The sequence below is a fragment of the Heterodontus francisci genome, chromosome 5 (assembly GCF_036365525.1).
Source record: "Heterodontus francisci isolate sHetFra1 chromosome 5, sHetFra1.hap1, whole genome shotgun sequence".
NCBI classification, from domain to species: domain Eukaryota; kingdom Metazoa; phylum Chordata; class Chondrichthyes; order Heterodontiformes; family Heterodontidae; genus Heterodontus; species Heterodontus francisci.
The window spans coordinates 99932111-99955285 of record NC_090375.1 but is presented as its reverse complement, the minus strand read 5'-3'; the positions used below and the strand labels follow the sequence as shown (position 1 = coordinate 99955285).

Genomic DNA, 23175 nt, shown 5'->3' with positions numbered 1-23175 from the left:
AAAACTCAATCAAATTAGTGAGACACAACCTCCCCTTCACAAAACCATGCTGCCCCTCGCTAATAAGTTTGTTTGGTTCCAAATGGGAGTAAATCCTTTCCCGAAGAATCCTCTCTAATAATTTCCCTACCACTGACGTAAGGCTCACCGGCCTATAATTTCCTGGATTATCCTTACCACCCTTCTTAAACAAAGGAACAACATTGGCTATTCTCCAGTCCCCTGGGACCTCACCTGTAGCCAATGAGGATACAAAGATTTCTGTCAAGGCTCCAGCAATTTCTTCCCTTGCCTCCCTCAGTATTCTGGGGTAGATCCCGTCAGGCCCTGGGGACTTATCTCCCTTAATGCTTTGCAAGACACCCAATACCTCCTCCTTTTTGATAATGAGATGACTGAGACTATCTCCACTCCCTTCCCTAGGTTCATCATCCACCAAGTCCTTCTCTTTGGTGAATACTGATGCAAAGTACTCATTTAGTACCTCGCCCATTTCCTCTGGCTCCACACATAGATTCCCTTCTCTGTCCTTGAGTGGGCCAACCCTTTCCCTAGTTACCCTCTTGCTCTTTATATACGTATAAAAAGCCTTGGGATTTTCCTTAATCTTGTTTGCCAATGACTTTTCATGATCCCTTTTAGCCCTCCTGACTCCTTGCTTAAGTTCCTTCCTACCGTCTGTATATTCCTCAAGGGATTCGTCTGTTCCTAGCCTTCCAGCCCTTATGAATGCTTCCCTTTTCTTTTTGACTAGGCTCACAACATCCCGCGTTATCCAAGGTTCCCGAAACTTGCCAAACTTATCCTTCTTCCTCACAGGAACATGCCGGTCCTGGATTCTAATGAAGTCACGTTTGAAAGACTTCCACATGTCAGATGTTGATTTACCCTGAAACAGCCACCCCCAATCTAAATTCTTCAGTTCCTGCCTAATATTGTTATGATTAGCCTTCCCCCAATTTAGCACCTTCACCCGAGGACTCTTATCCTTATCCACAAGTACCTTAAAACTTATGGAATTATGGTCACTGTCCCCAAAATGCTCCCCTACTGAAACTTCGACCACCTGGCCGGGCTCATTCCCCAATACTAGGTCCAGTATGGCCCCATCCCTAGTTGGACTATCTACATATTGTTTCAAGAAGCCCTCCTGGATGCTCCTTACAAATTCTGCCCCATCCAAGCCTTCGCACTCAGTGAGTCCCAGTCAATATAGGGGAAGTTAAAATCACCCACCACTACAACCCTGTTACCTTTACATCTTTCCAAAATCTGTCTACATATCTGCTCCTATACCTCCCGCTGGCTGTTGGGAGGCCTGTAGAAAACCCCTAACATCGTGACTGCACCCTTCCTATTCCTTAGCTCCACCCACATTGCCTCGCTGCACAACCCCTCCGAGGTGTCCTCCCGCAGTACAGCTGTGATATTCTCCTTAACCAGTAATGCAACTCCCCCACCCCTTTTACATCCTCCTCTATCCCGCCTGAAGCTTCTAAATCCCGGAACATTTAGCTGCCAATCCTGTCCTTCCCTCAACCAAGTCTCTGTAATAGCAACAACATCATAGTTCCAAGTACTAATCCAAACTCTAAGTTCATCTGCCTTACCTGTTATACTTCTCGCATTGAAACAAATGCACTTCAGACCACCAGTCCCGCTGTGCTCAGCAACATCTCCCTGCCTGCTCTTCCTCTTAGTCTTACAATTTAAACCTAATTATTTTAAAAGGATTTTCGTCTTGCACTCATCAGGACAATTCACAAGAATAGCAACGTAAGGGATAGCAACAAATTGATACTGTATGAGAAGACAGTGCTGATTGGTTGGCAAGTGGACGCTGATTGGTAGAGGCACTGCCATGGAGAATACACGAGTTAATGATAACTGACAGTTAACTGCGAAGCTTTGTTTGAAATTTAAACCTGGCAGCTTGACTCTGGTTGGCTCTGATAGCCATGGGGAATGAACCAGCGAATGGCTGTCACTTATTTTGGTTAGCTGAAACAGGCACGATCTGTGTACATGTTCTTTCTGTCTGAAAAGAACAGGGCCATGTGTATTAATATACGTAGCTTCTAGTACGTGCAAATGTGCCACACTGCAAGCCTGACTGTCAATATTAAATGGGTTGTCAGCGTAATTCTTAGCACACGTTTAAGATTGTCAGTCGGGCTTGCAGTGTTGCGCATTTGTGCGTACTGAAAGCTGTATCTATTAATACACTGCGCCCTGTTCTTTGCAGACAGAAAGAACATGTACACACATTACGCCTGTTCCAGTTTACCAAAATAAGTGACAGCCATTCGCTGGTTCATTCCTCAGGGCAATGCCTTGACCAATCCGAGTCAACCTGCCTGGTTTAAATTTCAAACAAAGCTTGGCAGTTAACTGTCAGTTACCATAAGCTGGTGCATTCTCCAGGGCAATGCCTCTACCATCAGAGTCCACTTGCCAACCAATCAGCATTTCTCTTCTCATACAGTATAAATTTGTTGCTTTCCCTTACATTGGTATTCTTGCAATGTGTCCTGATAAGTGCAAGACAAAAAATTTTGACAAAATGTCTCTGTTTACAGCAATACTCAAGTTCTGTACTACCAAATGGCTATTTATTTTATAAAGGTTAAACTGGCAACTAAAATAGTGGACAGAAGAGAGTTACACAAACATTTTTGCTGCTTGTCTGCTAATATTGCAAGCAGTAATTTCTGGGCTTATGTTTGTAGCATTTATTCACTTACCTTATTCTGCAATAGTCAGAAGGAGCTCCAAAATGCAATGAACCACCAGGAACTTATAGGGTTATCATAAATCAAAACTGAACATGTATTATTCAGTAAGAAGGGGTTAAGTGCTGCATCATAACCAATATAAATTGTGGTTGCATTTCCTGACTCTAACCAACCCCTCTTATATGCTGGTATAGATAGAATATAAATGTAGGAGGCAGAGCATTGAATGCTTTATAATGTAGTTGTACACTGAAAATAATTTCTCTTTTGTAATGTAACTGGTGTTGAATTACTGCATGGGAAACATCTTGTATAAGGCATGAGAAGACATTGATCTCACAACATTCCAGTTTCACACAGTTCCAGCATAATTACAGTTTGAAGTGAAATGTTTAAACTAAAATGTTTCAAAGGAGCTCAGGTAGGACTCAGGATCACCCTTGTTTCTAATCTTAAAACCTGAATGATTTATAACATTTGAAATTCCAGCATCAGCCAGAAAACAGCAGGCAGAGTTCTGCACATACAGCATGGAAGATAAATTATAGTGCTTTGAGGGGTGTTTTACAGTGGGAGTAATTAATTGGCTCTTTCAAAGAGACAACACAGGCATGTTGGGCTGAATGGTTTCCTTCTGTACTATATTATTCTATGGCTCTAATATAGATAGACTCATCATGCAAGCAAATATTCAATGAACTTAAGTCTGCTTTCCCCAGAACAGATTGACGCAAACAGAGCATTGTAACTTGTTGCTGACTGTCGATATAACTCTCAGAGTAAGTGCCAATTGTCAAAACAATAGTTGCAGTGTGATAGTGGCATGACATCTTCAAACCATGTCAAAATGTTCATTTAATCAGTTAAAGAGAGGGTAAATGCAATCCTGATCAATTAACACTTTGTTTGCAGCCTTGAACAGAATACAAGAAAAGACTTATCATCTGATAGACATTTCCTCTCTTAGCTTTTATAAGTGAAGCTATGGGACAGCTCCTTTAATCTTTCTCGTTGTGTTTTGCCAAATCTGCTATCGAGCATGTTTTTCTTATGCACTACAATGTTGAAATCAAGATTTATTGCGCCAGCTTCCACTCCAACTCATTCTTTCCCAATGTCTCAGACTGTGGAACTGCTTAGCCCCAGACTTTGGATCCCTGGCATTTTACCTGTTTTGCAATAAAAAAGTTTCCCCAATAAAAAATGTGAGAGTTTAGTAATATTCAGTAAGTTACATAATACAACTTTTGAGCTCGACAGTTAGTTCGTGGTTCTGTGTGCATGTCTGCTCCCTCGGTTTTTTAGGTTATTATAGTTATCTGCTAACAGTTTATAATAAATAGTTAATGTAGAATTTTACTGGAATGCTTTTCAAATTATTTATTTCTCACCTTCAGATATCAATTCCACTGTGTAAATGTCATTATGCATCAAGGACACAAAATGCATCAATATATGATGTCAATTTTGGTAGTATCTTTAGAGTTAGTAAACAGAATAAAATTTGCCATATAAGATTTGAAAATTATCTATTTTCAAAGGTATTAAGGAGAAATTTTAAGGTTGTTGTCTAATGTTCAGCATTTAACAATTCTAAGCTGCTGAAATACATTGAAATCACAGGGGGGAGAAATTCAATCCTATTTATCTGATTTCTTGGACAAAAGGTGAAAGATGGGGCACCAAATTTGGGTCATGAACTCCCATGCTCATTCCCTCTCAGAAATACACTGGCTACCAAATTGGAAGCTTGTAAATTCTGGGTATGGAGGGTGCTTGTCTGAAACAGGCATTTGGGGCCCTGCAAATGCGAAAGTAGAAGCTAGGCTGAAATTGGTCAGCAAATGGGCAGAGCTTAGGTTGTATATGCTCCATCCAGATTTTCAGTGGCCTAACCAGTGGTCTGGTTGTTCCAAAATGATATAGACAATTTTTAATATTTTCATTTCTGTGAATCCAGGAGGAGCAGGAGTCCAGGAGGAGCAGGAGTGCTCCTTCTGGCTTCACAAAAATACTACAGCTGCTACCAGCTACCAATGAAGAGTGTAGGAGGACATGCCAAGAGCAGCACCAGGCATACCTCAAAATCAGGTGTCAGCCTGGTGAAGCTACAGACAGGACTATTTGCATGCCAAACGGCAGAAGCAGCATGCAGTAGAGAGGGCAAAGCAATCCCACAACTAACGGATCAGATCTAAGCTCTGCAGTCCTGAAACATCCAGTCATTAATGGTGATGGACAATTAAACAACTGACAGGAGGAGGAGGCTCCACAAATATCCCCATCCTCAACAATGGGGGAGCCCAGCACATCAGTGCAAAAGATAAGGCTGAAGCATTTACATCCATCTTCAGCCAGAAGTGTTGAGTGGATGATGCATCTTGGCCTCCTCCTGAAGTCCCCAGCATCACAGATGTCAGTCTTCAGCCAAATTAATTCACTCCATGTGAAATCAAGCAACGGCTGAAGGCACTGGATACTGCAAAGGCTATGGCCCCTGACAACAATAGAGTCATAGAGTCATAGAGAGATTCAGCACTGAAACAGGCCCTTCGGCCCACCGAGTCTGTGTCGACCATCAACCACCCATTTATACTAATCCTACATTAATCCCATATTCCCTACCACATCCGCACATTTCCTCAATTCTCCTACCACCTACCAACACTAGGGGCAATTTACAATGGCCAATTTACCTATCAACCTGCAAGTCTTTGGCTGTGGAAGGAAACTGGAGCACCCAGCGGAAACCCACGCAGTCACAGGGAGAACTTGCAAACTCCGCACAGGCAGTACCCAGAACCGAACCCTGGTCGCTGGAGCTGTGAGGCTGCGGTGCTAACCACTGTATATTTTGACTCACTGCCTCCACTGGAATATGACCTCTAAGAATCAATGTAGAAAGTCAAAGGGTCCTGGAACAATTTCTACACAACAGTAAAGACAGGAATAAAGCAGAAATCATGTGCAGCATATATTCACATCATATATATATAGAAAATATATATCTACACAGTTGTATTTATCAACATTTTGCAGATTGTAATGGGATCATAATATTAACTAATTTACTGGCATCCATGCCAGTAATGCTCCTTTAGTATTGTCTTCTGGTTTGTGCGAATATGGAAAAGCAGGCCACTCCAGGAAGAACTGACCTGTTTTCTCATGGATTTGACCGATTGATGCATTGACACTGTTCTTCTGCGAGTTATATTCTCTGATGTCACTTGATGGTTTATTTTTCATAACCCATTCATTATCTTCTATACCAGGGTTGTCCAACATTTTCGAGCGGAGGGCCACATTTTGATTTTTGCTCAGCCTGCACACTTGATGTAGTGATGCAGAGTATTCTGGATAGATGTCCATCTGTTAGGAATAATCTTGATCTCTCTCTCTCTGTCTCTTTCTCTCTCTCTTCCTGTGTTTCCCCCTCTCTGTGTTGCTCCCCCGTCTCTGTGTCATCCTTGCTCTCTATGTTCTCCCCCATTCCTCCTCTCTGTTTCCCCTCTCTCTGTCCCCCCTCCCTCTGCCCCCTCGCTCTGTTTCCCTGTCTCTCTCTCTGTTCCACCTTCTCTCTCTGTTTTCCCCTCTCTCTCTGTTTCCCTCTCTCCCTTTTCCCCTCTTTCTCTCTCTCTGTTTTCCCATCTCTCTCTCTGTCCCCTCTCTCTCTTTGTTTTCCCTCTCTCTCTATTCCCCCTCTCTCTTTGTTTCCCTCTCTCTCTCTGTTCTCCCCTCTGTTCCTGCTGTCTCTGTTTTTCCCTCTCTCTGTTTCCCCACTCTCTCACCATATCCCCCTCTCTCTCCATGTCCCCCTCACTCTCTTTGTTACCCTCCTCTTTCTGTTCCCCTCTCTCTTTTTGTATCCCCCTCTCTCTCTCTCTCTGACAGTTGCACTGAGTGGGAGCGCTCAGCACAGTAGCTTTGTGGTTGGTCAGTTTGTTTAAAAACATTGTGCTGAATTTCACAGCTGACAACTGCTGAAGCAGAAACACGTCTCCCAAAAACAGACAGACTTGGGCTTTTCCGGCAGGTTTTTAAAAAAAGTCGGCAAACCTCGAATCTGTCAAAGCTGGGAAGCGCGTTCCTGCCTCAGCAGCTCTCAGCTGTGAAATTGACAGCACAATGTTTTTAAAAAGGCTGATCTGCAAGAAGAAGGCAAAGGGAAATTTCCCATCTCCATCACAGAGCCCTGGCGAGGATGAGGAACGGCCCCGGTACAGTTTACACCCGCGGGCCTGATGGAAACCTTTAGCGGGCCAGATCCTGACCCATGGGCCGTATGTTGGACTGCCTTGCTCTATACATTTACTTAACACTGAACGACCTCACAGAGCACATACATCTTCACATCAACAAATGTAACATGCTAGGATATCAGCATGTTGTGAAATGGATATAAGCCCAAATTCCTAATTCCCACTTGATCAAGTTCCCAGCCTGTGAGGTAATAAGCTCAGTAAAAGTCAAATGCATCTCCACAAGGAAGAAAGGAGGAAAAAATGACAGGGACCACAATTCTTTTAGGTCAAGTCCACCAGTACAAGTGTGGTGGAGCTTACCACACTGTGCCTGAATAAAAAGCTGCAGACACCGACCTAAATTCTGAGGGCAAGGTCCAGACAGGTTGTCTGCAGCTGTAAGGGTGAACCTGTAGTATTCACCCCAATCTGCTATTGAGAGTTGAAGTGACACATAACTACTCTGCTAGAGGTTCCCAATACTGGCCAGAGAAATTTGACGGCATTTGCAACCTCAGTTCCCAACTATGCTATAAGTGCTGTAAATAAGGGAAATAGACTTTTGGCTAGGAACTTTCTTGAATCTTTCAATGGAATTTGCATCAACTCTTAGCTGAGGTTTTATAAGGGTGAATTGATTGGAATATCTAAAGTAGCCCACAAAGTCCCCCAGATATGCCCCCTTAATGTGAAGGGAGTGGAAAAGACTTGCCCACTCACCCCAGTATCCAGCCCCAGTGATCTCTCTGCACAACACTGTGGCCCAGATCAGAATTTCAAAGTTTCCAGGTAATTTGGGCGGCACAGTGGCGCAGTGGTTAGCACCGCAGCCTCACAGCTCCAGGGACCTGGGTTCAATTCTGGGTACTGCCTGTGTGGAGTTTGCAAGTTCTCCCTGTGTCTGCGTGGGTTTTCTCCGGGTGCTCCGGTTTCCTCCCACATGCCAAAGACTTGCAGGTTGATAGGTAAATTGGCCATTATAAATTGCCCCTAGTATAGGTAGGTGGTAGGGAAATATATAGGGACAGGTGATAGGAATATGGGATTAGTGTAGGATTAGTATAAATGGGTGGTTGATGGTCGGCACAGACCCGGTGGGCTGAAGGGCCTGTTTCAGTGCTGTATCTCTAAAAAAAAAATTTCTCCAGCCTGCTTTTGTCCTCCCCTTAGAATCAAGACTGCATTGCCAGATGTTTGATAACGACAATGCCACAACAACTTGCATTTATATAAGCACCTTTAACATAGAAAACTGGACCAGGGAGGAGTAACCACAAATTTGTTGAACGAGGTGGATTTTAAGGATAGCCCTAAAAGAGAAGAGTGAGGTGGAAAGGTGGATGGGCTTAGTCAGGAAAAGTCCAGAATGCATTGACAAAGTGGCTGAAGGCGCATCCACCAACGGTGGAGCAAAGGGAGAGTATGTGCACAAAAGGCAGGAGTTAGAAGAATGGAGAGTTGGATGGAAGGTTGTAGGCTAAAGGATATTTCAGAGAAAGGGAAGTGTGAGGCCATGAAGGAATTTAAACACAAGGATAAGAATTTTAGGTTGCAGGCATTGGGTGACCAAGAGCCAACGTAAGTTGGCATGGATAGAGATGAAGGAAGATGGGCACAAAGGGCCAGTTTAGGCACATCCCATTCATTGGAATAGTCAAGTCTGGTAACGTCCTTGCATTGCCAGCCAGTCAGTATAGTGGGATGGTTTTCTCTGCGTGCAACAAAATAATAAATGTGGTTGTGAAGAATGGAAATGATATATGTATAGCAGAAATTCTCTCCTATGCTGTGTGGTAGAAATAAGCTTAACAAGAGGGAACTTACATATTAAAATGGGACAAGATAAAAATTAAAAATCTGAAATGCTTTCCGGCAATAGTACTGAAGACCTGTGTTCCAGAACTAGCCGCGTCCCTAGCCAAGTTGTTCCAGTACAACTACAACACTGGCATCTACCCGGCAAAATGGAAAATTGCCCAGGTATGTCCTGTGCACAAAATGCAGGACAATTCCAACCCAACCAATTACCACCCTATCAGTCTTCTCCCAATTATCAGCAAAGTGATGGAAGGTGTCATCGACAATGCTATCAAGCAGCACTTGCTGAGCAATAACCTGCTCACAACTGTTCAGTTTGGCTTCTACCACGGCCACTCAGCTGCTGACCTCATTCAGCCTTTGGCTAAACATGGACAAAAGAGCTGAACTCTAGAGGTGAGGTGAAAGTGACTGCCCTTGACATCAAGGCAGCATTTGACTAAGTATGGCATCAAGGAGCCCTAGCAAAACTGGAGTCAATGGGAATTAGGGGGAAAAGTCTCCATTGATTGAAATCATACCTAGCACAAGGGAAGGTGTTTGTGGTTGTTGGAGATCAATCATCTCAGTCCCAGGACATCACTGCAGGAGTTCCTCAGGGTAGTGTCCTGGGTCCAACCATCTTCAGTTGCTTCATCAATGACTTTCTCTCCATCATAAAGTCAGAAGTGGGGACATTCGCTGTTGATTGCACAATGTTCAGCACCATTCGAGACTCCTCAGATACTGAAGCAGCCCATGTCCATATGCAGCAAGACTTGGACAACATCCTGGCTTGGGTTGATAAGTGACAAGTAACATTCGCCCCACACAAGTGCCAGGCATGACCATCTCAAATAATAGAGAATCTAAGCATTGCCCCTTGAGATTCAATGGTATTACCATTACTGAATCCCCCACTATCAACATCCTGGGGGTCACCATTGACCAGAAACCGAAATGGACCAGCCACATAAATACTGTGGCTACAAGAGCAGGTCAGAGGCTGGGAATTCTGCAGCAAGTAACTCACTTCTTGTCTCCCCAAAGCCTGTCCACCATCTACAAAGCACAAGTCAGGAATGTGATGGAATACTTTCCACTTGCCTGGATGAGTGCAACTCCATCAACACTTAAGAAGCTTGATGCCATCCAGGACAAAGCAGCCTGCTTGATCGGCACCCCATCCACCACCTTCAAGATTCGCTCCCTTCACTGCCGACACACAGTGGCAGCAGTGTACCATATACAAGATGCACTGCAGCAACACACCAAGGCTCCTTTGACGGCACCTTCCAAACCCACAACCACTACCACCTAGAAGGACAAGGGCAGCAGATGCATGGGAACACCCTTCAAGTGTCCCTCCAAGCCACACACCAACTTGACTTGGAACTATATTGCTGTTCCTTCAGTGTCACAAGGTCAAAATCTGGAACTCCCTTCCTAACAGCACTGTTGGTGTTCCTACACCCCAAGGACTGCAGCGGTTCAAGAAGGCAACTCACCATCACCTTCTCAAGGGCAATTAATGATGGACAATAAATGCTGGCCTAGCCAGCCATGCCCAAATCCCATGATCGAATGAAAAAAAACACCCACACTCCCCTTTGCCTCTCCCCTCCCAGGCCCTACCAGGTTTGGTGTTACAGCCAGCTGGAATTAGTCAGGACCCAACAGCTGAGCTGCATTGGTGCACTCAATTCGTGTCCACAGTTCACCAGTTTCACAAGGTCCATTTTTTGATTGGATCCCAAGCTGACACCTTTGGTTGTGCCACACATTTTGTATTGGAAATTGGTGGGAGTTGCATTTTCCCCATGGTAGTATAGTTGTAATTGATGCATGAACTTGTTTGGAGAAGTGCCTTTGCTAATTTAATGTTACAACAATGACTACAGTTCAAAAATACTTAATTGGCTATAAAGTACTTTGGGATATTCTGAGGTTGTGAAAATCACGATATAAATCCAAGTCTTTCTTTCTTTAAAAGACTTTAACCCATTGATTTTTATGGAAATCTCTGTTTTATATTCATGCCCCCTTATTTCAGTAAAATAAGAACAGGAACAGTTTTATCTCCTTATAAAATCACAGAATGGTTACAGCACTGAAGAAGGCCGTTTGGACAGTTTAGTCTGTGTCGGCTCTCTGTTGTCCCATCCTTTCCCTATAGCCTTTCCCTATGACTTTCCCTATAGTAATTTTTTTTCCCTTTCAGGTGCTTATCCAATTCCCTTTTGAAAGTCATGATTGAATTTGCCTCCATCATACTCTCAGGCAGTGCATTCAGATTGTAACCATTTGCTGTGTAAAAAGTTTTTCCGTGTGTTGCCTTTGGTTATTTTGCCAATCATTTTAAATCTGTGTCCTTCCTCTGGTTCTTGACCCTTCTGCCAATGGGAATAGTTTCTGTCTATCTACTCTGTCTAGATCCCTCATGATTTTGAACACCTCTGTAAAATCTCCTCTCAAACTTCTCTTCTCTCAGGAGAAAAACCTCAGCTTCTCCAATCTATCCATGTAACTGAAGTCCCTCATCCCTGGACCCATTCTTGTAAATCTTTATGGCATCTTCTCTAAAGCCTTCAAATCTTTCCTAAAGTGCGTTCAGAATTGGACACAATACTCCAATTGAAGTTGAGCCAGTGTTTTATAAAGATTCACCCCAACTTCCTTTGGAATCCAAATTTCTCGATACAAAATGACGGAAAAATATTGTTCTCGCTACATATCTGTTTTTACACTGAACTTTAGCATTTTATTAAAAATTTTCATATCTTTCATCACATTTTGAATAAAATTGTTCACAGAAGTAATTGTTCTCTAAATATTCAATTGCAAAATTCCATTGTTTGCTTTCTGTTTCAGACTACAAACGATGTGCAAGGTTGCTAACAAGATTAGCTGTGAGCCCATTGTGTACACAACACTAAATATTTGCCATGTAAGTATATATGCGTAAAATGATCTTATCTTTAGGGGTTGAAATTCTTTGACCCCTGCAGTGTGAGCACAGTGGACTGGGTATTCCAATGCACAGCTAACTTTCCTGAAGTATTCAGAGTTAGGGCAAGGTCAGCTAATTTAAATAATTCTAAAAGGTGCCAATTTAACTATGGTCAGATTTTGGATGCTTACTAGATCATTGTCCTCCAAAACAGTAAGCACTAACCATATGTGACGAATTGGGAATCCAGATATGGATTATTGTATTTCTGATTAATAAATAAAAATTGAGTAATGGACAATCATTTTGCATATAATTTCAATACTTGTTCGTGTGGCGCATACATGTGAACTTTAACCTCTATGCGTTTGCCGGTAAATTGATAAGACAATATGCAGACTGTTGCAAATGTTTTTTCATTGTTGTGAGTGCTTTACTTCCTTGTTTACTGTATGGTGGCAGATGTCTGTTAACTAAATATATGCAGGTGAAGTACATTGCATCAAAGTTACCTATATTGTGTGAGTGTATGTTAGGTGTTTCCTACTAAAATTAGTGGATGTGGTTAAAACAGAGTCGCCATAACTACAACTTTGGCTAAAGGACAATACTGCACTAGAGGGAGGAAGATGCAGGCTAACAACTTAGGAAGGGAAGGAAGTTAGGGTGCTTGGCTGAAAATAGCACCAACTTTGGAAATAGGCCCCCTCTTTAAGAGGTGATGGGAAAAAAAGATGCGGTGTTGGCAAGTTGCTCAGGGAACAAGACAATGCAACCAGCTCAAAAATATTCATAATATATTGAAAATCAGCCCCTTTATTTGCTTGATGTTGCTGACTGTTGTCAGGGCTGGGTTAGGCTAAAATCAGGGCTATAATTACAAAATGAGCTGTGATATATAACAACTGGAATCTAATGTCTGCCAGAAATAAATAATACCTGACTCCTACCTAATTAGTTTTTAATTGTCTAATAATGCTGTATCATTTTTCTAATTCAAAACAATGACATAAAACTACCATTAGGTGCTTAAACTAAAAAAAGTTTAGATTATGCTTTTAAAGATTTTTTTAAATAGAAACTCCTATTGGCAAGTGATCCTCTCAGCTAAATTTGAATTAGATTAAATTGATGCTCCAGTGGTGACCTTCAAAATGCTCATGTGTAGATTCTACTCTACGGGTTGGATTTTACTGGGCCCCTGACATCGGACTCCATGGTGGGGTGGGGTGGGGGGGGGTGGTGGAGAAGCATAAGATGGTACCTGCAGAGGCCCGCCATGGAGCCTGATGCCAGTGTCAGGCAAGCTGGACCTGCCAGGAATGAAGAAAATTGATTTTGCCACACGAATATTGATTTTAAACTGCTAATGGTAAAGAAAGAACTTGCTTTAAAAAACAATTGGAGACTTTGGTTGGAGAGAGACATTAGCATATCAACAGACTAGTACTTAAAAGGACAAAGGAGCTGGTCCCTGCTCAAATTTAATCCACAGTGAACTTTTAATTACCAGACGTTGAAGCATTCCAGGTTAATTACTAAGATGGCCAAATACACAAACAGATGTGATCGGGCCAGTTTGGTCTCATGACTGACTGACTGTTGGAGTATTTTGAATTTGAGCTTCCAACAGAATTTTGAACTCAGAAAGCACTTTTCTCTTGGACTGAGAACACCTCTCTCCTGTCTGCTCTCATTTCACTCTCACCAGCTTCAGAAGCCATTGAAGACATATGAGCACCAATTGAGAAAAGTCTCCTCCAGTGAACAAGGTTTAAGAAGAATATTGAGCCCCAACAAAAAGCAAGACTACCTACAATCAAGGACCCTACAGCAAGCTCAAAGCACAGTAAAAAAAAAGCCCACTTCAGAGATTGCTTCAAACTTCTCCATTTTATTTTTCTTCTGCTCTTTTCTATCCCTACTTGCATGTGTGTATCGTGTGTGCATGCTAGCATGGGCGCATCATATATCCGTAGGCGTTAACTGTATTAGAGTTTAAGTTTAAGGTTTAATAAATTTCACTTTTCTTCTTTAAACCTAAAGGAAATCTGATGTGCCCATTTCTTTGCCTTATAATTGGAAAGTTGTAAACAAGGATTCACAAAGGGGGAGCTCAAAACACAGTATGTTTAAAAACAAAACCTTGTTACAATAAGACCAGGTGAAGACAGTAAAAGACCCCTAGACACCTTTCTCACCTGGTCATAACACCAGGAGGGCCGGGCCCGACCTTCCTGGCAGTGGTGAGGCTCTGTGACGGCCTCTCGCCACCACCGCTCCCCTCCCCCCACCTTGCCGTTGGGCAGTGGGACTTGCATTTAAATATTTAAATGAATAAAATGAATACATTTAAATAAACTTACCTAAGATCTAACAGGCCGCCACAATCTTCGGAGTGTGGCCAGCTCTCCCATGCCTTCACAACCCAGCTGGGAAAAGCAGGCATGACACTGGTGGGGAGGAGGGAGGAGTTAAGACTTTTACTGCGGGGTCGGTGGGGGTGGTGGTTGATGGGGTCAAATAATTGTAATGAGTGTAGGGGATGGTGGGAAGGAATGAACTTTAAACTTTGTACAGTTTGGCGGCGGGGTGCATGGGGAAGATCATATTCCAAAGGTAAGTATTTTGAATGCGGGGGGATGGGCAAATACTTAATTTAATTTTCATTGAGGGTGGAAAAAGGGTGTTAGAATTTTATTTTGTACATTTTGAGGGGGATGTTTCTTTAAAAATTTAAATTAAGTGGCAGGGCTGGCTGCCCTTTAAAAATGGCGCCAGTGCCTGCGCAAAGGCAGCTGACACCATTGCTGGGTACGGACAGCCCACCTCCTCCATGTGACTGGGGGAGCGGGGGGGTGGGGGTGAGCCAACCTAGCTATTTAAATGAGCTGCTGCGTGGAAGATCGCAGCAGCTCGGCCGTGCGGGCCACCATTTTATTTGTCCGCTGTCGGGAGTGGCGGTGAGCTCTTAAATCCAGCCCTGCATCCCAAGATTTCAGGAAATATTGGGCTGAAGAGCAGAAGAACGCCAGGGAACCATAGTATGAAAAGAATATAACACTATGGGAGATTTTGATACGCTTCTTTGACGTAGCTATAATGGGGTGGTGTAGCAAAGAGTAGGTTTTAACCACTCTCATCCCTCCAGAGTGAGCTTCAGGAGATAAAGTTTTTCATTAGAATTGCTCATGTGCCCCAAACTCTGTGGTCCTATTTCTGTATCTCAGTATCCTGGAAACATTGGGGAGAATTTCAACTTTGAGGAAGGCATGGGTTTGGGTACGGGTGGGAGGTTAAATTCAACAAAGAAGTGTCATGAAGCTGGCTCCAATCCCACAATTTAGGTGCTTGACTCGAGAGTGTTAGGCTGGTTGTCTGCAACCCCCTCAGGAGGGTAGGATTGACTTTTAACAAATGGAAATCACTTAATTGAAGTGATATTTCAACACAGATTTAAATTTATCATGAAATTTGCTATTGAAAGCATGGTGAGAATGCAATGACAATTGAGGGACTGATTAGAATGCATGGAAATACTACACTAAACACTCAATATTCAGAGCTGCTTTCTTACCTCCTCGTGGGAAAGGGTTTGTTCAGTACTTTTGCTGAGAGCTTATGTTCTACACTTTGGAGGTTTTCTGAATCACATCAAGATGGGTGGTGCCCTTGACTGCCTTAGATTGGAACTCAGATTAGAAGCAATATGACCAACACCAGACACAGCAGCAACAACAGCAGCAGTCTTCTCATAGAGACCTGTAGCTGGACAGCAGAGTGGGCAGCAGCAGAGGGCTGAAGCTCACAGGAGGTACTACCCGTGACACAGAGACCAGGATTTTGTGTTGGAGATGGGGCTCCCGTGCCTGGCCAAAAAGGCGAGGGAAAGCCTGCCTCTGCCTTTGTATGCCTGCACTCCCCGCCACCCCTCAACACCCCCCAGTGCATTAGAATGAGGGTGAGTGACAGTGGTGGATAAATAGATGAGGATATGATCAACTACATTGAAATAGAAGGATGGGTGCACTTGCAGTGTAAGTGAATGTGAGGATTGATGTGTTGGAATAGACTTGACAAGGCAGTAAGGGTGGTGTTGGTTTAATATACACAGCAAGTTGTCGGTGACTGTGCACCTGTACTCATCTTTCCAGAGCTGATTAGGTCATTAAAGCGCTTCCTGCACTGAATCCAGGAGGGTGGTACAATGCACCTCTTGCTGACCTCCTGGATCACTTCCAACCATGCCAATTTGGGACAGCAGTCTTACTCCCATTGCTGGGGAAGATTATCTCTTCCTGGCTGCTGACTGCCCTCAGAAATACATCAAAGGAGGCTTCATTGAAGTGGGGCATAGCCTTTGACTGACCTGAATCCATTATCACACATTGTTTTCTCTTGCTTCCAACTCCAAGCTTCACCAATATCACCTTTGAATTGGTCTTTTAAATACTGCAGTGGAGATCGCATTACTTGGGTCCTCATGTCTGCTGCAGTGCAATCGAGGCCAAATCCAGAAGTGAAATGATAACTGGCCACTGACCGATGCACTAAACCTACTTCTGGGTTTCACACATAAAGTATCAGACCCCCCTCCCCTGTTCTCTCAATGCATCTCCAAGTTAATATTGGGCTCATTGTACTTCTGATGTTATTTTGCGAAATGCCAAAATTTGCTAAATTTGACTCCCTAGCCCCAATTTGAGGTGCTACAAGTGCTGTTTCCCCTCCAAATTAGTGTCTGAGGTGTGCCTGTGTCAGATGCCATTTTGATGAGGGCATTACCGCATGCGCAGTGCGTGTCTGCTGAAAGTATGTAGAATAGGAAGGTTGCAACATCAATCAGTGTGTTAGACAGATTTGACACCAATGCTACCATTGTGGAGCTCAACACTCCAGCTAATGCCTTCTCTTAAACTCACACAGCTGAAAATGTATTCAGCAGCTGGAAGGACCCCATCCGCACCACCGCAAAGGGATCATCAACTACTTTCTGATTGATTTCTGCTGGTTGTGGTTGTGATTGTACAAGTATCTGGTCATTTCTAGTGCTCTTTCAAGTTGCTAAAGTGTACAGGGACTGGCGTGGCATGTGCTGAAGGACTTTGTTCTGACTTCAAAGATGCTGCACAAACCACTTGCTCCCAGACATGGGTGCAGTGATATTCATTCCCCTTTGACGACAGCATGACAGGGTGAATGAGCAGAGGCGACACAGAGCAGAACAGCTGCTGGAAGAGGGAGGAGATGAAGGGGAGAATGTCGCTCAGCAGGAGGCCATATTTTCCCAGAGTATTCAGGGAACAATTCTCTGCCCTGCACCTTGATAATGAACAGTGTGGTAGACATCTCCACTATACTAACTATGTCCTCACTAAAATTCGTCTCTTGCTGCAGTTGCAACTGCAGCCTCAGAATAGGGTGAGGTCAGTAATGCCAGTGGCCCTGAAGGTGACCATGGCCATTAACTTTTCTGTATCTGGCTCCTTCTAGGCTGGAGCAGGCAATTTATAAATTTCCCAGGGTACCATTGACTGCATGCACGTTAACTCTGAGATATACCGCAACCGAAAGTTATTCCACTCCCTCTACATCCAGTTGCTGTGCATATCATGCAGGTCAATATCTGGTATCATAGCATTAATATTAGGATGCCTTCTTTCTGTGTCTGCCTGCTGTACCATCTGCATTTGAGCCACCACCATAAACCAGAAGGTGGTTGCTAGGTGACAATGGCTATCTTTTGATGTTATCACTCCATGACTCCAGTGCACAACCCACACATACATGGGCAGCAAGCATACAATGAAAACCTTGGTTCCAGATAAACGTGATAAAGCAGACCATTGGGGTGCGTAAACAACATTTCCAATCCCTGCACTACTCTGGAGAAGCCCTGCAGTACTCAGCAGAGATGTGATTCATGGCAGTCTGCTGTATCCTGCACAACCTGACCATCATGAGGACACAGCCATTGACTCCAGCTATACAGCAACCAGCTGAGGTGCAGGAGGAGGAAGAGGAAGAGGAGGAGGAAAAGGAATGGAGGAGGCAACCAATATAGCACTTTTCTGGCCTGGCTATCTGTGATTTACCCATCCAACTGCGTTGTCAGTAACTGCAACCCCAATTCCTCATTCATCATCAGTCCCACACCTTAACTAGTATCTGTCAATGATGATCACAGTGTCAACATGGCCACAGTGCAAAAATAAAAGCCAACACAAAATAAGTATTCCAAACCAAATTTGTAAATTAAAACACACCATATTGCATATAAACGTCAACTAATCACCCTTGTGAATTCCCTTAGTACCTGTTTTCTGTGTGCCTTTGTCTGGCCTAGTGTTCCTACACAGTGCTACCCCAGTGGCTGCACCATGGCTGGTGGAAGACTGCTGACGTTTTGTGGAGGAGACTATAGATGGCCTTGGAGGATTACCTTGAGCAGCTCTGTTATAGAAGGCCTGGCTTCACTGCACCATCCTGGCCTGGGCAGCAGCAATCTGGGTTGGTTGATTGACAGGCAAGAGCAAGGGTACTGGCGGAGTGGCACTGATGGGAGGATGCATGCTGTCATCCTGAGAGAGAACAGTAGATTTGTGCTTCACGGAGCCACTGCCATTCCCTTGGGGCAGCGCCTTAGCAATCCTAGTAACCTGTTTGAGAACAGATTGCTGGGCTGCTGTGAGACTCTGCAAGCCCCTTTGAAGCACTGGTATCCAGATCAATGATGGCAGCAGTCAGACCTGGCATGACAGCAAGATGACTTTGCAGTAACAGAAGTGCGAGATTCCACTGCAGCACCAAGACTGTAGGTGGCTTCTGCTTATGTTGCATTGGAAGCTGAGATATCAGTCATCAGTCAAGTGTGCTAATGGAGTTGGCCACCACTGCCATGGTGGAAAGGATGGGCTCCAAGCTCTGCCAAAACCCTGTGTAAAGTTGGTGCTAGACTCCTCCCTGCTCCTTGACATTGACAGAAGGCTTTCTCGTAGACCTGCCAATGCACCAAACATTTCATTGTGTATAACCATCAGCGATCTTGGTTGGCCACTGATTGTTCATCTGAGTCCTCTGTTGCAGAACTCATGTGCGACCTCGCCCTCCAGTACTGCACTATCCTTTCCCCTTGCCCTGGCTGCAGCCTGCTCATGCCCCATATCTCATCATGTGCAGATCACGCTTCTATGTTATCCTCCAAAGTATGCGCAGTGTCAGTATCTGCGCTGTTGGCTGTGAATGTGAGAGTGGGTGACAGTGTTTTTCCTCCATCGCTGTCTTTTTGCTTTTCCACTTCTTGCTTTTCCACCACTGCCTGGCCAAGTTGCAATTCTTATGTATCTGAAAGAATAAAGGTACAAAGATAGGGTTGCGGTGATGAAAGGGGGTGAAAGCAAGAGGTGCATCCTTAAATCATCTGCAGCTTGTAAATCAGAAGAGATTCTAGGATGAGGAGGACGTGGAATGTGAGGAGGCAGATTAGGTATGAATATGCTGTCATCTTTGATGGTTTCAGCCGTGGCATTGGCCATGTCACATTGATGAACTCATTGATGATGGAAAGCAATATCTCCTGCATGGGAGTAAGGACATGCAACTGTGTCTGTCCCCCATGAGTTAGTTCCTGCTGCCTCTGGTTGTGCGCCAACTTGTCTTGCAAGAGAGGGAAATGTGTCAGTGAGTGTGGTGCAATGTATTTGGGTGATGTGGCTGTCACGGCTGAATAGCTTGCAGAGTGTGCAAGCTGTGAGATATAGCTATGAGGCTTTCAGTAGTGCTAAGTATGCCAGGATAAGGTGAAGCTATGAATGTGACGTAAGAGTCGTGATTGATCAAAACTGTTGGTAGGTGAGTGATGGAGGTGTGATAAATTGAGCAGTGTGTGAGGCTGGTGGTACAGTAGGTAGGATATGGCATTTGAAGATGCATTCACTCACCTTGGCCACTTATGTGAGATCATTGAACATTTTGTGACACTGCATCCAGGTTCTTGGGGCTAATCTCTTGACATTCACTGCCATGGCTATCTGGTCTCATTGCCTTTGCAAAGTCTGTCTGGAGGGCCTAATGATCCCCTGTAGATAGAGGACATCTCTCCTCCTCTGCACTTCTGCCACCAAGGCATCCAGTGCTGTATCAAATAACATTGAAACTCTGTCCCCTGTTGCATCACAATTCACTCATGTTCCTACTCAGACTCTCTAGCACAAACAGTTCCAGCACTTGCTTCATCTGGAATGCACCTGCCCTTTAAGAGATAATGCAGGCTATCTTTAAGAGGTGCTCACTTCACACAAATATGGGTCACCTGCTAAGATGTGCAGTCACTCAACAGCGTGTTTAGCGCTGGGTGCGCAGCAATCATGCAAGTTAGCAGGCAGTATGAATTTGGTCTCCTGTCTGCATCAGAAGCAACAGGCATGGGTTAATCCCGCATTATGATCCCCGCACTCACTTTCGGGGGCTGTTCAATTTAGCCCCCGTTATCTTCTCATTGTTTTAAATGGGAGGCCATAAGTTACTGTTGGCCATTTTAGCAGATGAGCACTTAACACATTCCCACAACATTCCTTAGTCAGGTAGTTTAATGAAGAGGTTAGATGAAGTAAGGTGGGAGGAGGCTTATGTGTAGCATAAACTAGCTAGGCCGAATAGCCTGTTTCTGTGCTGTAAATTCTATGCAATGCTATAAAGGCATTATCCATGAATTTTTAATGAGCCATTGATATTTAACAGTGAATATCTATCACTTCACACATTTCTAATGGAATATTTGCTTTGGGTGTGTTTAGGTTTTTGCCAGGACCATTCCACGTCTGGCAAAGTTACGGTGGTAGTTGCAGGAACAGTTCTGAGGAAATTTCTGGCCAGAATTTGAAATAGTCAGATGTTCTCTTACTGAGTTCTCACAGAATCATTATTTTCCAGTTTAGGAAAATGTGTTACTGTATTACTGTAATAGAAGAAAAGATTACCCTAAAAATAATGCTGTGAAAAAGCGTATTAGTATTAGTAGCTATAAGTCTGTTGTAATATGTTGCCTGGCCCTGAAATAAAAAGTATTTCTGTCTGCAGTGCTCTGTTTACTGAGCAAACAAAAGTAGAACTGAACAAGAAGACAGAAGTTAATTTCAATTCTGGAGGAATATTCACAGGATTACAAACTGCTTACCATTGATTAAAAAATTCTGACAGATTTCAAAAGTATCTTTGTTACAGAGAGAATTTCTGGTCATTGAAAGAACTGACAGTCAATATTTTCCTGCTCCTGTTTGTCTCTGGCTTTCCAGGGCTTGCCAATGGGCTAACTCAGCACTTGAGCTAGTAGATTTGGTGATGGCCATGACTGGTGAGCTTGAGTGGCATCTGTAACTCATCATTATTCTGTTGATGAGGCCAAATGCCCAATTTTCAGTGAACCTCAGGTCTTGATCTTTGGGCCTGCATTCTAGGCCTGTGGCCCAATCTGTGCTGGTTGCCATTCCCAATCCTGTTTCTCCCCATCAATGTCTTTCTACTCTATCCCATCCTTCATAACTTTAAATACTTCTATCAAATCGTCAGCTCTACGATTTAATCTGATCATGGTTGATCCATACCTCAACTCCGTTTACCCACTTCGGTTCCATATGAGAACAGTTAGTTTGGAAAAAAATAGGGATGGGAGGAGCGAGAAAAGAATTATCGGTACTCCAGTCACTGAAGGTTTATGGGTTGAATGACCTACAAATTGCTTTCCAAAAAGCTGTTGGATAATATGAAAGGTCTGTGAGGAGATGATGGAAAGACATGAAAGGAACAAAAAAACTGGCAAGTATCAGAGATGATGAAAATGCATGGGAGAGGCAACATAAAGGCAAACACAATAAAATGGGAGGTGGTGCATGCAAATGGAAGAAAGAAAAAATCTGGAATTGCAGCAGGTCTGAAATAAAATCAAAAATATTGGCAACATATAATCGGTGCATCAAAGTCCAGTTTCATCCCCAGTGGGTTTCCAACTCTGAAAGTTAAAAAAATAGGCCAAGACCACTGGTGCAGAAATCCCACCAGCACTGTTTTCACAGAACTCTGTTAAACTGTTATGTTTTGATGCTACATGTCGGAAAAAGGGTTGCAATAAATGTATGCACAGCTTACTATAGTTAAAAAAAGTAGATAAATGGTCAATAAATTTTTACTGTAGCTCAGAAACTGTTGCATTTTAGTTTCTAATTTGTTGATTTTCGTTTTCTTGCAGACCCAAATCATTGAAGATGGAAATGTGATTTGCCTAGGAAGTGCCTTGAGAATTTCCCCAAGATGGATCTGAATTATATCTGATATTGTTTTGGTTTACAGCATTGTTTGTTTTAATTACTGAATGCTTTTTATTTTCATATGTGTGTGAGAACATTCCACTTTTTGTGTTAATTAAACATAGCTTTGATTTATAATATTATCACATAGAATTCAAATAAACCAATTATTTATTGAAATACTTTATATATAATGATCTGCACTGATGAAAATGTTGTAAACAATACAGAAAATCTCAGTGGTATGAAACAGTAACCTGTATGGCTTCTCATTTTATTATCCTCCCTGCGAAGCGAATGCTAGCAATGGAGCAAGACAGTGAACTTCTAGTATCAGCAGTTCTGTAATTTAACAGAAGTGCCAAATAATTAGCAGTATTCTAATCAACAGGGAGGAAAGTAAGAATGGTACTTCTGAAGGTATAAATCATTGTTCTATTATTCCTTGGGTAATGCAGAGACTTATATGATTTCCAAACCTTATGGAGTTCATGTGAAATGAAAGCACAGTAGTTACCACAGCAAAAGTTCAATGGACTTTCTCCAGTTGGTGTCAAGGGTTTGCCCTCTTTCAGCGACACGTCTTCATGCTGCGGATTGAGAGCATTCTGCACTACAAGTAGTCAGTATTTGATTATTATATTTTGAATTTGAAGATTTCTCACAATTTGAAATGGGTCAATCTGATGTGCTGATTGTTCTGCAATGATTTATGTCATTGTATTGTACCTCTACAATTTTGCTTAGACTTGTTTTCATTATTTGCACTGATCTTGAATGCAATGCAATTCATCTTCCTTAGGAGCTGTAAAATGCGCATCATTCCTTACAAATAATAATAAAATTATCGGTTTGATACTTTAGTTCTGAAGTTATGTTACAATGTACTGCACACTGAGAATTTAAGCTCAAAATATACCATGCTTTGGAATAGTATCTTGTTGCTATTATGAATTACCATCTGTACTGGCACTTATGTAAAACATTGCAAATAATGTAGATAATGCAAAAGACTGGAATACCATAGTGCAATTTGATGGAATAAATTATAGTAATAATGAAAAATGCTTTCTGACATTCTGTATTTATGGCATGTGCATTGTCCGAGAACGATTGAGATTTTTTATAACTCTTTGGACCCATAATCC

General features: G+C 43.0%; 1 protein-coding gene across 3 annotated transcripts in view; it reads left to right on the top strand.

Annotated features, from left to right (window-relative positions):
- Window positions 1-23040, top strand: part of alkal1 (ALK and LTK ligand 1) — a 67151-nt gene extending 44111 nt beyond the window's left edge. For 2 of the 3 annotated variants that reach the window (XM_068030863.1, XM_068030862.1), the window contains exons 5-6: window positions 11648-11723; window positions 21970-22028. In XM_068030863.1, coding sequence (XP_067886964.1) covers window positions 11648-11712 — 65 coding nt within the window. In that variant the 3' untranslated portion in view covers window positions 11713-11723; window positions 21970-22028. Of the gene's footprint in view, window positions 1-11647; window positions 11724-21969 lie in introns of all 3 variants that reach the window. The other variant, XM_068030865.1, reaches the window with a different exon arrangement.
- The last annotated feature ends 135 nt before the right edge of the window (window positions 23041-23175 follow it).